The sequence below is a fragment of the Narcine bancroftii genome, chromosome 1 (genome assembly GCF_036971445.1).
Source record: "Narcine bancroftii isolate sNarBan1 chromosome 1, sNarBan1.hap1, whole genome shotgun sequence".
In the NCBI taxonomy this organism is placed as follows: domain Eukaryota; kingdom Metazoa; phylum Chordata; class Chondrichthyes; order Torpediniformes; family Narcinidae; genus Narcine; species Narcine bancroftii.
Window position 1 is genome coordinate 88,267,329 of NC_091469.1, and position 20,912 is coordinate 88,288,240.

Sequence of the window (20,912 nt, forward strand, 5' to 3'; positions counted from 1 at the left end):
GAAACAGGTCATTGACATCTATGAAAATGGTCAGACCCTTTCCTGCCTCTGATGAATCTGAAAATGCTGGGAACACTCAGAAGGTCAGGCAGCATCGGTGGAGTTAACAGCGACTGTTCCTCTTTCCACAGATGCTGCATCTGCATCTCAGGGTCATGGTCTTAACACCTCAAACATTACTTCTGACTGGCTGAGTGCTTGTTTCAGATCTCCAGCATTAGTATTTAGTTTTGATTTCCATTACTGTCTACCTTTTGTCTTTTCTGTAGAGTTGAACCCTATTAACTTAAAATCTAAGAAAGGAGTTTGTATGTTCTTCTCACATCTGTGTGGGTTTTCTCCGGGGTCTCTGGTTTCCTGCCACTGTTCAAAAATGCCTGCGTGTTATTCAGGGGCTGTACATCATTGAGCTGAGTTTCCCTGATAGCTTGAGTGCATTTTAAACAAATAGGTTTATTTATGCCTAATGCAGGAGAAAAACAAGCAAAAGCCTCTGTACAGTTATTTTACTGAAATGATCTGATTTTTCAATGGGTCTTTATGATGGAATCGTTATCATTGATTACTTGTAGTCAGTGTGTCTCAATGGAATGAGATAAAGATGCAGCTGGTGGCAGGTTCTCTATTCTTCAGCAGTGATGTTTCAAAATGCTTAGACTGAACAGCTTGCATTAATGCAAGCAGCATCAAGAATCTGTTTGACATTAACAAATAGTTCAATTGAAACGATAACTATTGGCATTGTCAAATGGGATTCCCCCTGAATGGGTGTTCACTCAAAGCCTGTTATATCTGCAGTACTGTTTGATCTTTGTCAACAGGTAGTCATCTCACTTTGTTTCCATAAATCTACCTTGTCCCCTAATGATGAACATTGCAATCCCTACATTTGCTCCATCCAAATATTGTTCAGTGTGAAGGATCATTGATTGATCAGCAATGGGAGGATGGTTGGCTGGATTCAGGAAGAGGTTTCCTTGCCCATGTTTAACATGAAGCTATGAGACTTCATTAAGTCTGGAGGCAATACTAAGGACATTCAGGTGTACATCCTCATCTTCCATTGGATCTGCCTGCCAATGAGACAGGATATATGAGGACCATGATGAAAATGCCTGGCATGTTGTTTTCAAGGAATAATTCTGGGAGGATGATTATATGAGAGGGGTGGCACAATTCGCATAGTGGGGCAGAATGGTTAGTGTATCAGTTAGCGCAAAATTGCTACAGTGTCAGCAACTGGGACTGGGGTTCAAATCCTGTGCTGTCTGAAAGAAGTTTGTATGTTCTTCTCACGTCTGTGTGGGTTTTCTTTGGGGTCTCTGGTTTCCTGCCACTGTTCAAAAACTAGCTGAGGGTTGTAAGTTAATTGGGTGCAATTAGGTGATGAGGGCTTGTGGGCCAAAAGGGCCTGTTACAACGCTGAATTTTCAAAATATTAGGCTGTTGCTGGGCTTTTTGTGGATCAGCTTTCCCGATAGATGTTCACAAGGATGATGATTGGAATTGAGCTTAACTTGTCCAAACCCTGGGCCCTTGTCCAAACCCTGGGCCCAGTGGTTCATCTATTTTTATATAATTTACTTTGGCTTTGAGTATCTAAAATGACTTTGCTCTGACATGGTAAAATGTTCAAAGGATACAGTGCATGACTCCCTGACCAATTAAATGTCCTGTCATCACCATGTAAAATAGAAATCCCTTTATTCTGAAACTATGCCCCTGCTTTTAGTTTCCTCCACAAGTGGAATCATCCTCTCTTTGTCAAATGATGCAATCATACAGCCAACAACAAAGACTCTGCAAATTCAAACTGTGTGGATTTTGAAATGAATGTGCCCTGTGATTATGGCAGTCTTTACCACACTGAAAGCATCAGGTAATAGATAACTGGGCTATTTTTGTAAAGATCTCATTCAGATCTAAAACACAAAAATTGCATTTATCATGGAATATCAAATGCCATTTGGAAATAGAACCAAAGTCTTTGTCTAGGAACAAAATTCAGAAAAAAAAGTAATCTGCTTCAGATATAAAGCTGTGAAGGACTCTTTTTGAGTAAATGGATCTGTATTCCCAGCACACAAAGCCACGTGTAGACGTTAATCTTTCCCAGAGTATCCACCATTAATACAATCGATCACAGTTCAGCAAGTTTTGATTTCAGACAGCTAATCTTGTACCATCAGCTCCTGTTAATAGGTTTCAAGCAATCTATGGGCACACAATGCATCTTTTTGTCATAAGGAATATCTAGATGCCATTCATTTGTCAGAGTTCCCTAAAAGAAAAGGCCACTGAAGTCAACCCTGCTCATATCAAATTGTTCAGTTCGAGTAAAGAACCACACAAATGCTCTCTCCCTGAACATGCAATTGAACAATCCCACAACCTGCAATTTGTCCTCAATTTTCAGACTATTTCCTTTATCTGAAAGGAAGGTAATTATTTCTTCTTGAATGTTTCTTTTATCAACAAAATCCTACCTTCCTGAGTTCTGTTATTGTGTGAGTGGTTAAACAATTTTCAAGTCTCACAGAAATTCTGTGTGTGGCTACCATTTGGTAACATTTTTATAATCAAATTGGATACACTAGAATCCCACCTGAAATGAAAAATGAATGAAAGTGAAACAGCAGCTCAAATCAGGCCCAAATCCAAGTAATGAACAGAAAATTGATGAATCTAGAGAAATATCCTGAAATCAATAGAATCAGAATTTATTGTCTCGAACAAGTCACAAAATTTGTGGTTTTGTAGCAGTATCCCAGTGCAAACATTCATATAAACCATTTTACAACAATAAATAAAAATAGTCCATGAAAAGTGAAAGTAAGACCGAGTCTGGTTCATTGTTCATTTAGGAAACTGATGGCAGAGGGAAAGAAGCTGTCCTTGTGCTGCTGAGTTCTTGTCTTTGGGCTCCTGTACCTTTTTCTCTGCAATGGTTTCAGAGTGAAGAGGGCATGGCCTGTGTGGTGGAGTCCTTGAGGATAGAGGCTTCTTTTTTAAGACAATGCCGGTAAGAAGGAGTCCTTGATGGAGTGAAGTCTGGTGCCTGTGATGCCACAGTCTGAGTTTGCAAGCCTCTGGAGATTTTTTCTTGTCCTGAGTATTGGCACCTATGTACCAGAGAGTGATTCAACCAGCCAGAAGTATCTCCACTGTATACCTGTAGAAATTTGAGAGTCTTTGGTGACATACTGAATCTCCTCAAGCACCTAACAAAATATAGGCATGCTGCCTTCATGATTGCATCAACGTGGAGGTTCCAAGACAGATCCTTGGAGATAATGACACCCAAGAATTTGAAATTCTTGACCCTCTCCATTACAAATATCTCAATGAGGACTTGATCATGTTCTTCTGACGTCCTCCTGAAGTCCACAATCATCTCCTTTGTTTTGACGACATTGAGCACATGGTTGTGGCATGACATCACTCAATGAGCTGATTCATCTCCCTCCTGTATGCCTCGTCATTGTCTTCTCATTCCTCATCATGCATTATTTCACAAGGCAAACTATCATTCTGAGTGAATACACAAAAGTCTGCAGACACTATGATTGTAGAAAAACTCAAGAGATTCTGGAGGAACTCAGCCAATCGCGAATTGTTCATAGGAGGATGCCTATGGACATTACAAGACTGGCAGAGTTCCTCTAGCATCCATGTTTTCAAAACTGCCATTTTGAACAGTAGTTTCAGGTATTCTGTAATATTAATTTACTTCAAGAGCTACAAAGTATAAATTGTATTTTCTTCCTCATTCTGAATCAGAACTGCAACAGTTCCAGTGAACGGACATTAACTTGGAACATTCACTTTTTATTTCTCTCTCCACCATTTTCCAGCACATGCCATATTTCAGAATTTTATTTGAGCTATCACATCACCAAGAAAGTGCAGTGAAGGGACAGCATTGGAAATTCAGGGAGAAATAAAGTCAAGGAAAAACTATCACTTCTGACAAAAGGTTACCAAATGAAAATTATTGTGACACTCTGCTGCAGGTGTGCAGACACAAAACTCAAGAAAAACTGTACAACAGGCTTTATTCAGTTAAAAGTCGCTGCTACAGTGGTGGCTGTACTGGTAACTCTGGAGTGACTGCTCGGGAGGGTCCAGCTCAGGATTATATCCCGGGCAGTTGATTGACAGCCAAACGCGTGTGGTCTGTCCTCCGGTGATCTTCCTGCAGGTACAGAGATCACCCCCTGCAGTAGGCTAGTGGTGTATCACCACAATTATATCTCTGGTTTGCTTGCTAGAAATGCTACATAATGCACTGGGTATTTCCAGCATACTGAGATTTGACTTCACACTTTTGTCATCTGCCATATTTTTGGCTTTCAAAATTGCAGGACGATGCTGTTGTTATTTCAAAAATAAGGGGTTCACCTTTCAATCCCTATGAGATTTGGATCAATTTGGATGGACTTTTTCTGCACTCAATGTTTCCAGAGCATGTGGAAAGATTCCATTCATTAAAGTGTGGAGTAGAACAAGTTCCACTCAGGGAAAGTGTGGAAGATAACATTTATAAAAGCTGTGAGAAAGTTTGGATTGACCAATTGAAAATGGAGCAGAAAAACTAGGTGATACATTTCACACAGATTTCTATGGAAATATGAATATAATTTACAAATGTTAAATGGCAGGAGAAGTTTTATGAAGCAGTCTGACTCTTAAAGCAGTGGCTTTACGCCCAGATGAACTGGATGGTGCAGGCAATTTAAGGTAAAAGTTCCATTATAGTCACTTAATACTAAATTGAGAATGTAACATACATGAAATTCTTTAATTTTGTCTAATGCAAGGAAAACAGAGTGTCACCGCTTTGTCCAGCACCCCTCACAGAAATTAGGAACAAACTTACAATCCATGGCTTACAAGACCAGTGCTCTAACCATTGAGCTATCAGAACCTCTTTGATATTGTGTTTGTGGACAATATACTTGAAGCAGCCACTATCTCAAAGTTCATCACAGTTGGTTGCAATAAACAGGCTGTAATGTTATGTTTAGGATGACCAACCTGGATTAATTAATGTGCACACAGTCCTCTAAAGCCTTTAGTTTCCTTGAATCAAAAGTTGCAAATCAGCCAACCTGAAAAGCACTGTTATCACAAGAAGATAGAGGTTCTAAATATGAAACTGTGTTGACACATTTTGTCTTGGATCTTCCTTCAATTGCTCGGTGATTGTGTTTTGGAGTCTGGTCTCGCGTAAAATTCAGGCAATATAGTATGGAAATAAAGCCACTAGGATGTCATCAAACAAACATCTGATTCAGGAAAGGAAATTTGCCCCAGTACCCAAAGAGCCCAAATATGATGTCAATGTAATTGACACTCAAACTACCTTAAAGTTTTGGGGTCAAGTATGGACAATAAATACTGACTTTTTCAACAATGTTCACATCCCATAAATAAATGGGTTAACTCTGGCAAACATCTGAGTCAACTCCAAAAAAACTGGAGTGATTACAGGCAAGTGATCCAATATGGCCCATTAAAATAGAAAATTATAATTTCCTATTTATGATCATTTCTTTTCATTAAGTCAAATTCCAATCATGGAATTCCACTCTCTTTAAAATGTTTTTGGAGCTATTCAATTTAATAGTATGACGTAGATATTAAATGCCAGAATGGACATCATCATTTGCACCTGGATTAAATTACAATCATTAGAACCTTATACAATCCATCTCTCTCATTCTGATTTCCTTTATCGCTCAAACCAAACAGCAGACATGAGAATTCACAATATTCATGTTTCGGAAATGAACAGCAACGAGTTCATGTTCATTGTCATCTGACTGCCAATATATAACAGACAAAAGAGTGTTTTAGCATTTCAACGAAATTCATGACCTGGTCATAAAAGCATTAAATGCAAATTTTTGAACTATGTTGTTACATCACGAAGATTGAGAGTTGGATGCATTTCATCACATTGCAGAAGTAATATGATCCTTGACAAAATATTAGGAAGCTTTTTCATTTTGCTGTGGAGAGCAACACTTTCAGAAAACTGGAACAACTGAATGAGGCAAAGCTTTTAAAAAAAAAAGTTCAAGAAGGAAATAAGTCAGAAAGGTGATATCAAAGAGGAGTTTAAAAAGTAGTATATATTTTGACGACACTCCTTGATCCCTTTTGCCACAAGGTCTGCATCCAACTCCCTTTTGAGTATATCTAATGAAATGGCCTCAATAAATTTCTGTGGTTGAGGGTTCCAAAAGTTGACAACTCTGAGATAAAAACGTTGTCCTCATCTCAGTTACCCCTTATCCAAAGACTGTGATGGCATGTTCTGAACTTCCAATGTTGGGAACATACTCTCTGCATCTAACCTGTCTAGTTCTGTCAGAATTTTATGTCCCAATAAAATCTCCTCTGTCTTACATTCCTTTAAGTATAATCCTGGTTTATCTAGTTTCTCTTCATATATTAATTCTGCCATCCCAGAAATCAGTCTAGTGAACCATTGCTGCACTCCCTCAATAGTAAGGACGTTCTTACTAAAATTATGAGACTAAAACTGTGCACAACATTGAATGGCTGGCCTCACCAAGACCCTTTACAACTGCAGTAAGACCTCCCTGCTTCTTTTTTCAATTTCCAAAAGTCAAAGTAAAGCAGAGGCAAATGAGAGATTGTAAATATGTCATGTCACTAAATTGTCAATGTTACAGGTGTTATATAAATGCTTCTTTTTATAAACACAAGTTGGATTTGTTTTGTGATCTGATGAAGAATCAGTTTTCTAGTCTGTAATTATATTAACTCTGAATTAAATAGGGAAGAAGAATGGAAAGTCCAAATTATTTGCTTCCTTTAGCATATATATGATTTGATTTATACACATTTCTAATTTTTCAAAAAAAAAGTCCAAGGAGAGAACCTCAAAAGGAATCAACTAATTTTCATATCAGTGCCCTACACAATGTTAAGGACAAAGACATTTTTTTTTTGTTTTATTTGCCCCTGTGCTCCACGGTTTTACATTTATAATCAAACAATTCACATAATTAAAGTGCACATTCCCAATTTTATTCAAGGTTATTTGTATGCATTTTTGGTTTGACCATGTAGAAATTACAACACTTTTTATACATAGTCCCCTCATTTTAGGGCACCATAATGATTGGGATATTTGGCTTCACAGGTGTTTGAAAGTACTCAGGAATGTTTAATTGCTTCACGGGAGCAGGCCTCTAAATTTTTGATGACCTTTTGAGTCCATATTTGCTGTTTTTAAACATGAGGACCAGAGTTGTGCCAATGAAAGCTAAAGAAGAAATTATGAGGCTGAAAAAAAGTAGGAGACATCACCCAATCCTGAGGATTACCTAAATCGATTGCTTGGAATATAATTAAAGAAGAAAGAGTTGCATGGTGAGCTCAGAAATCATAAATGGACTGGTAGGCCAAGGAAGATCTCCACTGCTGATGGCAGAAAGAATTCACCTCATAATGAAGAAAAATCCCCAAACATATCTCTGACAGATCAGGAGCACTCTTCAAGAGGCAGATGTATCAATGAATACTGCCTGCAGAATATTCATGAAACAGAAATACAGAGGCTACACTGCAAGATGCAAACCATGGCAAAGGTGGGATGCTTGGAACTTGCCTCCAGACTTTCCATCACTCTGATACAGGTTAATTGTGGTCTCTTTTGTCCATAAGACCTTTTTTCTAGAATTCTGCAAAGTCTTATAATACTTATTGTCAACTGTAATCTAGCCATCCTTTCAGTGTCTAACTAGTGGTTTGCATCTTGCAGTGTAGCCTCTGTATTTCTGTTCGTGAAATCTTCTGCAGACAGTAGTCATTGATACATCCATACCAGCCTCCTGAAACATGTTTCTGATCTCTTGGACAGACATTTTGGGATTTTGCTTCATTATGATGAGAATTCCTGTGATCAGCAGTGGACGTCTCCCTTGGAATACCAGTCCCTTGGCAATTACTGAGGGCACCAGCACATTCTTCTGAATGATGTTTCAAACTGCTGATTTTGGTATTCTTAATATTTTGATAATGTCACTTACTGTTTTATTTTTATTTTTCAGCCCTTATAATGGCTCATTTGACTTTCATTGGCACAATTCTGGTCCCCAAAATTTAAAAAAAAAATCAAATACAGACTCCAAAGGTGATCAAAAACTTCGAAGCAAGCCCAGCTCTCTTATAGTTGTACTAATGAGGCAATTAAACACACCTCAGTACTCTCAAATACGTGAAGACAAATGTCTCAAATATTATGGTGCCCTGAAATGAGGGGACTATGTATAAAAGTGCTATAATTTCTACATGGTCAAACCAAATTGTATACAAATAACCTTGTATAAAATCTGGAATATGCACATTAGTCTTGTGCATTGTTTGATTACAAATTTAAAACTGCAGAGCCCAGGAGCAAATAAAAGTGTCTTTGTCCCAAACATTACAGAGGGAACTGTATTCTCATGTAAAAGTCGACCCCCTATTTTAGGCCTAAAAAAATCTGTAATTTTCCATATTTCTCAAAAGTCAAACCTAGTCACTCACCTTGGCCCTGGCCGTCTGTAGGCTGAACCTCCCAATGCCTCAATCTTGAACTCTTGCCTCAGCCCCAGCTGACTGCCCATCAGAACACCTGACACCTCGGACAATGCAGATACTTACCATGGCCTTGACCCCCCCACCTTGGTAGTACATGTGTTATGATGGTCAGACTCTGTATTATTACTTCATTTAAAAAAAAATGTTCTTACAAAAAATTCCAGCCATCCTCAAATAGTACAAATTTAGTTCCACTGCAAGGGTGAAAATATTATAAAATAAAACATTATATTAAAAGAACCTAACCTACTCTAATTAAAAACTAATAAAAAAAAACAGCTGAGAAGCTTATCCTGAGAGTTACATTAGACTCACAGACAATAGACCCAAACACATGACTCAAAGACAAGTCAGTTAGCCAATTATCAGAATTATTCCGAAGAACCACAGGTTCAGTACACAGGTGGTCAATCAGCAAAGGGAAACAAATCATCAGGGCAAGGCCAAGTAAAAAGAACAGTCCAAATAGGAAAAAAAAACACTCATTAATAGGCTAACACTAGGGAAGATGACTGAAATGCTTGCAACAAAGGGCCAAAATAAACTGGCAAAGAGAGCACACAGCTGATAAACACAAGGGGGAGGGGAAGATAACAAGACACAGATGGTAATCAGATACAGGAACACATTAGGGCAGGAAAGGTATTCACATAGGAGGGAAACTAGACAGGACAAGACATGATATCATCTGGAAGAGTAAATACATCAAATCATATTAGAAACTTTTACATCATATGAAAATAAGACATAAAAGGTTGCCATCCATCTTCAAATTTCACTGATATATCAAATATATATCTAATTTTTTCTCAGCTTAGACAAGACATGAGAAAACCATTGTTGGAGGTCTTTCCATGTGAATAGGATGTTTCTTTGAGCCAACAATGTAGAGAAGGCTGCAACGCATTGAAGAGGTACAGAAAAAATTCTGTATGTCTGGTTCAATAACCATAAAAAGAGCAGTTATTGGACTGGGTCACAGCTCTACCTGGAGAACTTAAACTCATTGTATTTTTTATTCCTAGATCATTTAGAGATCATTTGAACTGCTGCTACTGATACGGTGTTTTGTGTGTATACTGTATGTGATTCGAGTGTGAATATCAGCCCCTCAAAAGTTGTATCCATGAATTAGTTGACCCCATAAATCTACCATTAAAAATGTTCTTTGAAATCTGACTTTTCACTGCACTGCATTGTAAAAAAAACCCTCAAATCCCTCTGCTTGTTTGAAACATCTAAGCCATCTAATTCATCCAAGGAAAGAAGAGATACATACTCTGGATCTCCAAACACAGTTAATTCCTTTCGATTAAATGTCCAGTGAGGCACTGGGATTCCTTTAATTTGGATAAACACATTTGGTTTTAAATTAGTGTAATTGCACAATTGAGACTATTATGTTCCTGAGTTGCCTTTTCTCAGTGCAGTCAGAGATCTTTATTTGTATTGTATTGTTAATTAAAATTTGATTTACTCATTCTTGCTTCCATAAGAGGGTGTGATGTGCACATATACCCGATAAATTTGGTTTAAATTCAAATAAACTGATGATTGTTGCAAAACAACTGCCATTTTTGATGAGTTGGTGTTTCACTGTTTCCAATGCAGATGTGAGGCAATTTATGAAAAACAAACATAAAATAAACATGACATTAATGAAGCAATGAGAAAAATATATCTTACTTCCAAAATAAATGAGTGGTAAAGGTAATTTCAGAGTAAAACCCCTCATTTTTGTGCAATCCCACAAGAGGAAGAAAAAACAAACTGATGTAGTGAGTGTGGAGAATCTCATGCGTCAGGTAATCCTACCAGCAAGTACTTAGTCGGAGGTTGCATCACCTGCCAATCAAGATTGGACACCACTTGACCATTAGCCCCTTTAAAATCCACCATGTAAAGAGGCTTTTTCTCATTTTGCTCTTCAGCCATGAGATGAACCCTGCTCAACTTCAGGTCACGAACTGTGAACAATGCTGGAGTTGTCATTGGTAAGGCGTGCACTACATAGGGATCGAGGGTACTGTATATTGTTGGAGTGTAGCATCTGACCCTTTAGATATTGTAGTTATAGTTCAGCTATAGTTGAACTATAGTTCAACGTTATAGTTCAGCTACCATATTGTAGCCCTTGGTTGTAATAAGTCTGGATTTGCATCAGATGAGACTGTGTTGTACTGTGTTTGTAGGAGTGTAAGCAATTGCTAATATTGGTAGTGTTGAGTCTGATGTGGCTGATTATACTATGTTCTGTGATTGATAGTACTAGTGAGTTATTCCTGTTGCAATCCCCTTACTTGTGTTTCAATAAAGATTATTCTGTGTTCAGCCTGTGTCCAGACTTGTTGTTCTTTCAACCATCGAACTTGTTGTTCTTTCAACCATCGAACTTGTTTTGCTTTCTACACAACAGCTGGTCAGAATTATACGATTTGTAATGAATAAGCCATGAGCTATACATGTCTGTCCTTCTTGTAAACAGTGCAATTAAGTCAGTTAATTCTCACTAACAGTCATACAGACCAGAAAATCTATCTTTCCGCAAGTCTATTTATGTCAGTGGTTATATATGTACCAAACTGCTGATGTCAGATATTTGCAATTTGACGTGAATAACGCTCATGTTTGCTGTCGATTCAGAATTTTAAATCCATTTCAGGTTTATATCAATATCCTGGGTGCTTCTAATCAACATCAGGAAATCTTGATGGCTTATTTACAATTATATGAGATAAAGTCTTTGCTAAACTTGCTACTCATCTTGAACGGTTTTTCACTTGGTAATGTGAAATGTCACATTGTTAAGGACCAGCAGCAGGTTGGGTGACAATCATCTCAAAATAAAGGACTTTTGCTAAAGAACCTCAGAGACTGTAGGGTGAGACACTGATTTTTCCAGTCAGTGTAACACTCTCTTTGCAAACCATGGCAATCTCTGCCCATTCTGAAGGATTTACTTTTGATTCAGAGAAAAGGAGTTCTTGAAATTCTTTCATTCCTTTAATCAATGACTAAACAATGGTTTATTTGCAGGATTCCAGTTTATGTAATTAGTTGTGAAACACAGAAACCTGCAGACATTATGATTGTAGGAACACAAATAATAAATGCTGCAAGAAATCAACTGCAGCTTCCATAGGAGGTAAAGTTATAATACTGACATTTTGGGTCTGAGCCCTTCTTCAACGTATAAGCAACAAGCAGGCAGACATTGCAATAAAGACTTGGCAAAAAATGAGAGGAGGAAGGAGTCCAGACTACCAAACAAAAGTTGTTAATTGGATAATAGGAAAGGTGAGACTTGATTTGGCTCTGTGAAAGGACAAAGGAAAAGAGAAAGAGAGAAAGTGGGAGAGACAGATAAAAATAGAGTTAGAGAAGAGAAGACAGGGGAACAAAGATGAGGGGTGGTGGTTTAATTGGAAACCAGAGAAATTGATGTTAATGCCATCTGGTTGGATGGTGCCCAGACAGAAGATAAGGTTCTGTACCTCCAGTTTGTGGGTGATCTCAGTCTGGCAGTGCATGAGATCATGGACAGTCATGTCAGCAAGGGAATGGTACAGGGAATTAAAATGGGTGGCCACTGGGAAATTCATGCTATTGTTGTGGACAAATTAGGCCACCATCTTCACTAGTGACCAGAATTCAAATGGACTCATTGATAAAGTGCTTTGGAATATACTGAGTTTGTGATGGGTGTTTTATAAAAACAAATATTTCTGAGTTGGAGAAAAAAAAAATTCAGCAATGGCTATCATTTTGGTACCTGTAGATAATGGGAAGGTGAGCTCTTGAGCATTTATGCTTATACCTTGAAGAAGGGCTCAGGCCCAAAATGTTATTAATCTTCTCATGGGAAGTAAAAGGTGGAAATAAACATATTTATTGACTTTCCCCAGCTCTGGAGGAACAACAGTATGAAATATACCCAGGTTAAAATAGTTTTACTTTAATCAAATATATCAAATCTCAAGTGTTCAATAGCTTATTAGATCAATTTATGGTGCAAATATTCACCTAGAAAGATTTGAACTTCTGATTTTCTATTCCACCTTGATAAACACTTGTTCACTGAACTCATGCTATATATAAAAAAAATGTGAAGAGCTGAGAAAATGCTGCTTCATTTTCATTTAACCTGGCAGAAAACCAGACAAATTATGAAAGACAACTCAGCTTGTGTGGAGTAGGTGAATGAATCAACCCAGTCACTGGTATTTTACTGAGTTTCCCACTGAGGCAATGCAAAATCAATAACTTACAGGTGAATATAGGAGAGATAACAAATGGAGTGACTTTGTAAGTTGTCAATCAGATTGATTTGTTGGGGGAGCACCATTCACCTGACAAGTTACTTATGGCCTCCTGGGAACATAAAGCAAACATAAGCATGGCAACAGATTTGAAGATTGGCTACATCTGTGATTGATTTGAAAAAAAGATACATTCAGCTGAATCACTTCCAAATTTGCTTGTAATTGAAGTGTGTCCGCCTTTGCATCCTTAACAAGAACAAAGTTTCAGGTTAACTTACTCTTTATTGGTAATCTTTTCAGGTAATCTACAAATGAATTGTTCCATTCTGCAGAATTGCTTTCTGTGTAATATGCATTTTGCATGATGCTGATGTTGAGGTTTTAAAACATACCACACATCCTGTGGAGTCAATCTTTCGATCGGTCACGCAACGATAATTTCTTGTGCAACCTCCATTATCCCGGGAACAGTCACGCACAGGACCAAACGAAGTCAAGAGGTCATCTGGGGTTTCAAAATACGTAGATCTCATAGATTCCTCCCTTAAAAGACAAATTAAAATATTAGGGGGAAGTTGCACTTAAAATTGAGCTCAAAAGCATCGAACTCAAGAAGAAAGCTTTTCGACAACATACAGTATATTCCAAATTTCATTCATCTAGTTCATTGGTTCAGACGATTTGTTTAATGCTACAAATTGTTTAATCCTTCAGAGACTGCCAGTCCAAATGAGACTGAGAATCACCGTTACTCCTGTGCAAATTTACATAGGTCTATTCTCTCAGGGAATGTGTTTGTTCAAAATTGACACCCTTGATAATTTTATGATGCTGAATCTCTTCATGTTGATGCATTTCAGATGAATTCGGAAAGCTATTTGAAATAAAAAGTGGATGCACACTGTCTGTTTCCCTGGGTAGATAATTCCAGAACTAGAGGGCATACGTAGATTGCAAGCAAGAGAGGAGAGATTTGAGAGGAGCCTGAGGGGTAACTTTTTCTCTCAGAGTGTGGGGTCTGTATCTGGAATTAGTTGCTGTCAAAGGGAGTATGATTACAACGTTCAAACGTCATTTGGATTGGATGGGCTTGGAATGATATGGACCAGAGTTAAATGGGATGCACCCAGAATGCTAATTTGGTTGGTTTGAATGAGTTGGGACAAAGGGCCCATTCCATGCTATACGACTCTTAGATTCTAAATTAAAAAAAAAATCAAATACTAACAACATCTTCTGGTCCAATAATTTGCAATGAACATGAACAAAAAAGACACGGACTATTGTGTGGTCTTTGTGGTCTGAGGGCAGATGACAGCTCTCAGACAGCACCTCTGACTGACCCCTTCAACAACTCACCAAGACATAAAGTGCATATGAGGTTGGTTAAAATATAACCATGGAATAAAGGGCTGGTTAAACTACATGAAATTGGGAGAATAGCTGGCTGGAAGTTCAGGAACAGTTACTACCCCTCCATCATCAGAATCCTAAACAAAAATTCAATCAGAGACTCATTTAAGGACTCTTACTTAACACATTATTTATAAATGAACATGCACTTTTTTCCTGTATTGCACAGTGGGTTTACATTTCTTTCTTTGTTGACATTTCTCTCTTTTGTATCTGTATCTTTGCTCGAGAACAGTGTTTTTCCCTATCTATAAGTAGAAATTCTGCTGGCCCGCAGGAAAAGATGTGGTGTAAGAGAAGATGAAATCCCATCGTCCCCACTTACTAATTCTGATGTTCTTATTTGTATTTACACATTCATCACTTAAATATCTTCATGGTCAATTTCCCAGTGCAGAAGATTGAATTGAATTGTTTACTTTCACATGTGCAAAAGATACAGTGAAAAAGGCTGGTTTTGTGTGCTACCCAGGGTAAATGAATCCACGCTATAGTTCAGCAGCTCGTGCAACAATAAAAGCAAAGTGTAAGGTGTAGAGTTCGGTGAGATAAAATGTGCATTGTGTATTGTATTACTGGGACAAGGTGCAGGCTATGAAGTACAGTGAAACAGCAAAAGGGCATCATTGTTTACTGATGAGAGGCTCATTCATGAGTTTGATAACTGTAGGAGAGAAGCTGTCCTTGAATCTGGAGGTTTGTGTTTTCAGGCTATTGCTGAAGAAGGCTGGGTGTTGAGCCCAAACCAGGAGAGGAGGTTACCATTCTTGGTGCTGCTGATAAAGAGACAGTACTTCACTAATGAGCAATAACAGCAAAGGAAAAAAAAAATCTAACAGCAGAGTTCCAAAAGTTAATTCTAAATTGTGGGGGGAAAAAACCCAAAGTGAACTCTAAAATATTATATTTTTATTCTCGAGGTCAAGACGAAAAATTGACATGTTTGTGTGTCCGGATTTTCACTGTATCAACTGTTAATAATGTACATCTTTGCCAGATTAATTAACTCTGCTCACACAAGCATGACATGATTCAAACTTCAACAACATGACAAAAATTTTCAAAGAAGCTCCTGCAGAGTCACTAACTGTTACTGATAAGGATGAAAACATTCAGAACCCGATCAGTACCTGGATGAATCTCGAATTTTGCCCTTTAAATTTAATACTTTTGGCTTAATGGATTATCTTCCTTAAGTGGTGGGTTAGCTGAAACTAAATTCAAATGAACCCTTGAATTGCCAAGGCATAGAACCCCACAGAACAAGTGCTGGTGAATGGGATTAGGGTTGATAGATGGCATGGACCCGATACTTAAAGAGCACGTTTCTATGCCATATGATTCCCTTGGTCCTTTTTAGGAACCGGTGTATCTAAATCTGTTGAGAACATTAGTAGAAGGAGTTCAATCATCCCTTCAGGCCTGTTTCACCATTCAAAATTCAATCATTTTCCTGTCCTCAAATCCACATGCCAGTCTAATCTCCAAAACATGTCATTTCCATGAAGCACAGAAATGTGTCTCAGACTTAAAAATAACTCAACACACATCATCTTGCAGGATGAGAATCGCAAAGACACTCAACTGTTCCAGTGAAACTTCTCATCGTTGCAGTGTTGGTTGTTGCCATGATCATGGTGGGCCAAAGGGCCTAATTCCCTGCAGTTTGACTCAATAAACGGGAAACCAGTTATCCTGAAATTGTGCCCTCTGGACCTGTAGTTGCTCTGTGTGAAAGTATCCTTACAATATCCAGCCTATCAAGTAACCAGTGTTATTTGCTGCTCACACAAAATTCCAGTGGCTGTTTCTTCTTCTATTTTTTTAAATTTTTTTACACTATGAACCATATTAACCAAAATACATACAAAAATTTCCCTCTTGAATATACACAGTGCCATTTTCTCCCCTTTTTCCCCCTCCCTTCCCTCCCTCCTTCACCCCCCCCCCTCCCCACCCACTCAACGTTCAACCTACATGATACATTAAACCCATTAAACAATGTCATCACACAATGAAAATAAACAAGAAATTTGTGTCATCTACTTTTATATATTGGGTCAGTTCATTTTGTCTTCTTCTCCTTCTGTCATTTTAGGGGATGGAGGTCCGCGTTAGGACTTCTCTGTTGTGTTCCATGTAAGGTTCCCAAATTTGTTTGAATACTGCAATGTTATTTCTTAAATTGTATGTTATTTTTTCCAATGGAATACATTTATTCATTTCTATGTACCATTGCTGTATTCCAGGCTATCTTCTAATTTCCAGATTGACATAATACATTTTTTTGCTACACCTAAGGCTATCATAATAAATATTTTTTGTGCTTCATCCAAATCGAGTCCAAGTTCTTTACTGCTTATATTACTTAGAAGAAAGATCTCTGGATTTTTTGGTATGTTGCTTTTTGTGATTTTATTTAATATCTGGTTTAGATCTTCCCAAAATTTTTCCACTTTCTCACATGCCCAAATTGCATGTACTGTTGTTCCCGTTTCCTTCTTAGAACAAAAACATCTGTCTGATACTGTTGGGTCCCATTTATTTAACTTTTGGGGCATGGTGTATAACCTGTGTAACCAATTATATTGTATCATGTGTAACCTCGTGTTTATTGTATTTCTTAGAGTTCCGGAGCATAGCTTTTCCCATGTTTCATTCTTTATCTTAATGTTTAGATCTTGTTCCCATTTTTGTTTGGGTTTACAGCTTGTTTCCTCGTTCTCTTTCTCTTGCAGTTTGATGTACATATTTGTTATAAATCTTTTAATTATTATTGTGTTTGTAATCACATATTCAAAATTGCTTCCTTCTGGTAACCTCAGTCTGCTTCCCAATTTGTCCTTCAAGTAGGTTTTCAGTTGGTTGTATGCAAACATTGTACCGTGAGTTATACCATATTTGTCCTTCATTTGTTCAAAAGATAATAATTTATTTCCCGAAAAACAATTTTCTATTCTTTTGATCCCCTTTCTCTCCCATTCTCTAAAGGAAAGGTTATCTATTGTGAAAGGGATTAGTTGATTTTGTCTCAATATTAATTTTGGTAGAGGATATAATTTGCTTTATTCCTTTCTACATGAATCTTCTTCCAAATGTTGAGCAGATGGTGCAGTACTGGTGAAATCCTATGTTGCACCAGCTTTTTATCCCACTTATATAGTATATGTTCAGGTACCTTCTCCCCTATTTTGGTCTAATCTGGTCCAATCTGGTTTTTCCCTTTGATAAAAATCTGATAGGTATCTTAATTGTGTTGCTCTATAATAATTCTTAAAGTTTGGTAGCTGTTAGCCCCCTTGTTTGTACCATTCTGTTAATTTATCTAGCACTATCCTCGGTTTCCACCCTTTCCATAAGAATTTCCTTATTATTTTCTTTAGCTCCATGAAGAATTTCTCTGTTAGGTGAAATGGTAACGATTGAAATAGGTATGTTTCTTGAGAGACTTAGGACTGGTATATTGTATGGGGATTCTTTCTTTAAGGAGTCATATTTAAAACCATACCTAACTCCTCTGGGACCATGCCCTGGTTTACAGTTTGTTCTTCATGGTTACATTGTTTCCCTTAAATATCACAGCATTATTTGAGATTTTCATTAACCTTTCTCACCAGCATTATGATGTATTCCATCCATGCCTTTCTAAAATTACAAGGGTGGCATGATAAGTGAAGTGGTTATCACTCTCAAGCCTGTGTATCTTTACCTTTGCTACATAAAGGCACTGTTTGACCTGCTGAGTTTCTCCAGCATTTGTGTGTTTTTTCACTTACCACAGTGTCAACAGAATCCTGTGTTTTACCCGTAGTGGTTAACATGATGCTTGCCAGTGACCAGGGTCTGATGCTATCTGTAAGATGCTTGTATGTTCTCCTCCTGGTGCTTCGGTTTTCTCCCACCCTCAAAATATATGTGAGTTGTAGGTTAATTGGTTGTAAATAGACTCAAGGGCTGAAAGGGCCTATTACCATGTTGTAGATCTAAATATATTTAATTTAATTACTAGTTTTAAGTATCCATCTACATCCTTTATTCCTGGGGTTGGGGGAGGGCAAATTCTTTTGTTTTTAATTTTCCATACCTGCCATAAGCTACCCTTAATGTTTTTTTTTAAAAATCCAAGCCTAAATTCTCCTTGGCAGCTTGATCCTTGGAATTACTTTTCATGATTACAACATCACTGGCCCTAAAATCTCACTGTTTTGCTTTCAGCAGATTCCTAAGTCCTTGTTACGAGGTTACTCCTCATCATAACGAAATCAGCTTTACTCCAATGCAGGACCTTTAATTTCTGGTCTATAGAGTTCTGGCTACAGTTTCTAAAATGCTCTCCCTCTTACTCTTCCTGGATACATTCTGAAAGATTAAATTCACCACATTCCCTTCTCTCATGGGATTATCTACAAACTAGTTCAAAATGTTCTCCAGGATGCACTTTAAAAATTCTGTTCCCTCAAAGCACATCCAGACAATCCCGCATAATGTGGGAGAGGCTGAAATCCTAATCTTCATCCCATTAATTTTTACACATCTGCATTTCTTTCGTTCAATGTCAGGAGGTGTGCATGTGCCCCCAGCAAAGTGATTGCTCCCCTTCTGTGTCTACGGTCACCTATATGAAGAATGAGTTTAAATATAACCAATGACTGTTTGCTCAAGATCCAAAGATCTTTAAAATTTGAGGATGTATGTACAAGAATATTGAAGTCATGCACAAGTAATGGTAACTCCATCGAGGACATCTCCAAGAGGCGGTATCTTAAGAAAGCAGTTCAATCCTCAAGGACCCCCACCACCCAGGCCATGCCCTTTTCACTCTGCTACCATCAGGAAAAAGGCACAGGAGCCTAAAGATGAGCACTCAGTGGCACAAGGAGAGCTTTTTCTCTTTTGCCATCAGATTTCTGAATGAACAATGAACCACAGACACTGCCTTACTTTGCCCTTTTCTTTTTCGAGCACTATTTTTATTTATTATGTACGGTGATTTATAGAAATGTTTACACTGTGAGGTTGCTGTAAAACAATAAATTTTGTGACACGTACTTGACAATAAATTCTGATTCTGATGGAATCATCTGATTTGCACTGATAATGGAGGCATTTGAATGTACTGTATTACAAATCTGTAAATTTCCGAGAAAGGGGATCTTCTTTAAATATTAAAAAAAACCCTGGTAGGCTTACATCAGTGTCCATTGGTGACCTCCCTCAATAAAGTGAAATTTGGGGCTGATGATGCTGTTTGAGATGTGGGTAAATTGCTGTTTGTAGACAAACATTGTTTGACACTCTGCAAATATTACTGCTACTTCAAAATGGAAGTTCTGATATATTTCAAGCCTTCATCTATGTAAGTGTAAACCACTTTATTACCTGAGGATTTACAAGAGGAATATAACATTCAAAGGAGATCTGATCTGACTAATTTGATTGAATTTATGGAAAAAATAGCCTTCCGCAAGGACTTTCACAAGGTCCCACATAGGAAACTGGTCCAAAACATTGGAGTCCATTGGATCCAGGCCAAGTTGGCAAAATATCTTGGTTAAAGTAGGAAATAGAACATGAGCGTGAGGATGAGTTTTGTTATTGGAAGCCTTTGACCACCAGTGATCCATGGGGATCAATGCTGGGAAGCCTTTTATTTGTTATTTAAATTTTAAATTTTGACTTACGGCACAGTAACAGGCCATTTCGGCCCACACCAAATTAACATACAATCCTTGGTACATTTCAAAAAGTGGGAGGAAACTAGAGCCTCCAGGGAAAACCATATAACCAACCATATAACCATTTACGGAGCGGAAACAGGCCACGTTGGCCTTTCGAGTCGGCACCGGGTCACTGATTTTGTGCGCCCTCTTCAGGCAATGGTCCCGATGGGTTTGGCCCTCGAATTCCAACTTCAGTGGCTGAATTCTTCCATTATTCCAGCTTGGCAAACTCCAAGAGTCTCGTTTGCAAAACGTTTTCTGGCCCAAATTATCATGATTTTTTTTTTTTGCTACCACCAGTGCTATTTTGATAAATGAGATTTGATATTTGGTCCATTTGTCATTTATTTCCATTAAATTATCTAATAGATATAGCTCCAGGTCCCCCGTGAAGGCCACTCCTCTTATCCTAGTTAATCTTTCTGCGATTTCTTGCCAAAATTGTCTCACTTTCACACACAACCATGTGGCATGTAAAAAAAAAAGTTGCTGTCTCAGTCCCACATCTAAAAGATCTGAAATTTTGGCTTTTGATCTGTGCAACTTTTGTGGGGTAAGATATAATTGGTGTAAAAAAATTATACTGAATAAGTCCATATCTTGCATTTATAATTGATGTCATGCTGACCTTAACAGCAATCTGAACAGCTTTTTCCAAGTCTGACTCCCAACTTTCTCTTGACCTCTGCAACCCTGGTTTTTCATTTTAGCTTTGGAAAGCATAGTACATTTTTGTTACAAGTTTGGATGCGTTCTCCATGCAAACACTTTGTTCAGTTTCACTAATTTCAGGTGGGGTTAACATTAGTCCCCATCTTTCTCTTTAAGATGGAGAAAACAGAAGGTCCTCCCATTGGCCACTCCATATTTGTGTTTTAATTGTTCTAAGGACACAAGT

The 20,912-nt window shown here is 37.8% G+C and overlaps 1 protein-coding gene across 19 annotated transcripts in view; it reads right to left on the reverse strand.

Moving 5' to 3' along the window:
- Positions 1-20,912, reverse strand: part of LOC138760976 (astrotactin-2-like) — a 1,981,947-nt gene that overhangs the window by 914,385 nt on the left and 1,046,650 nt on the right. For all 19 annotated transcript variants that reach the window (XM_069932424.1, XM_069932434.1, XM_069932420.1 and 16 more), the window contains one exon: positions 13,274-13,424. In XM_069932424.1, coding sequence (XP_069788525.1) covers positions 13,274-13,424 — 151 coding nt within the window. The remainder of the gene's footprint in view (positions 1-13,273; positions 13,425-20,912) is intronic.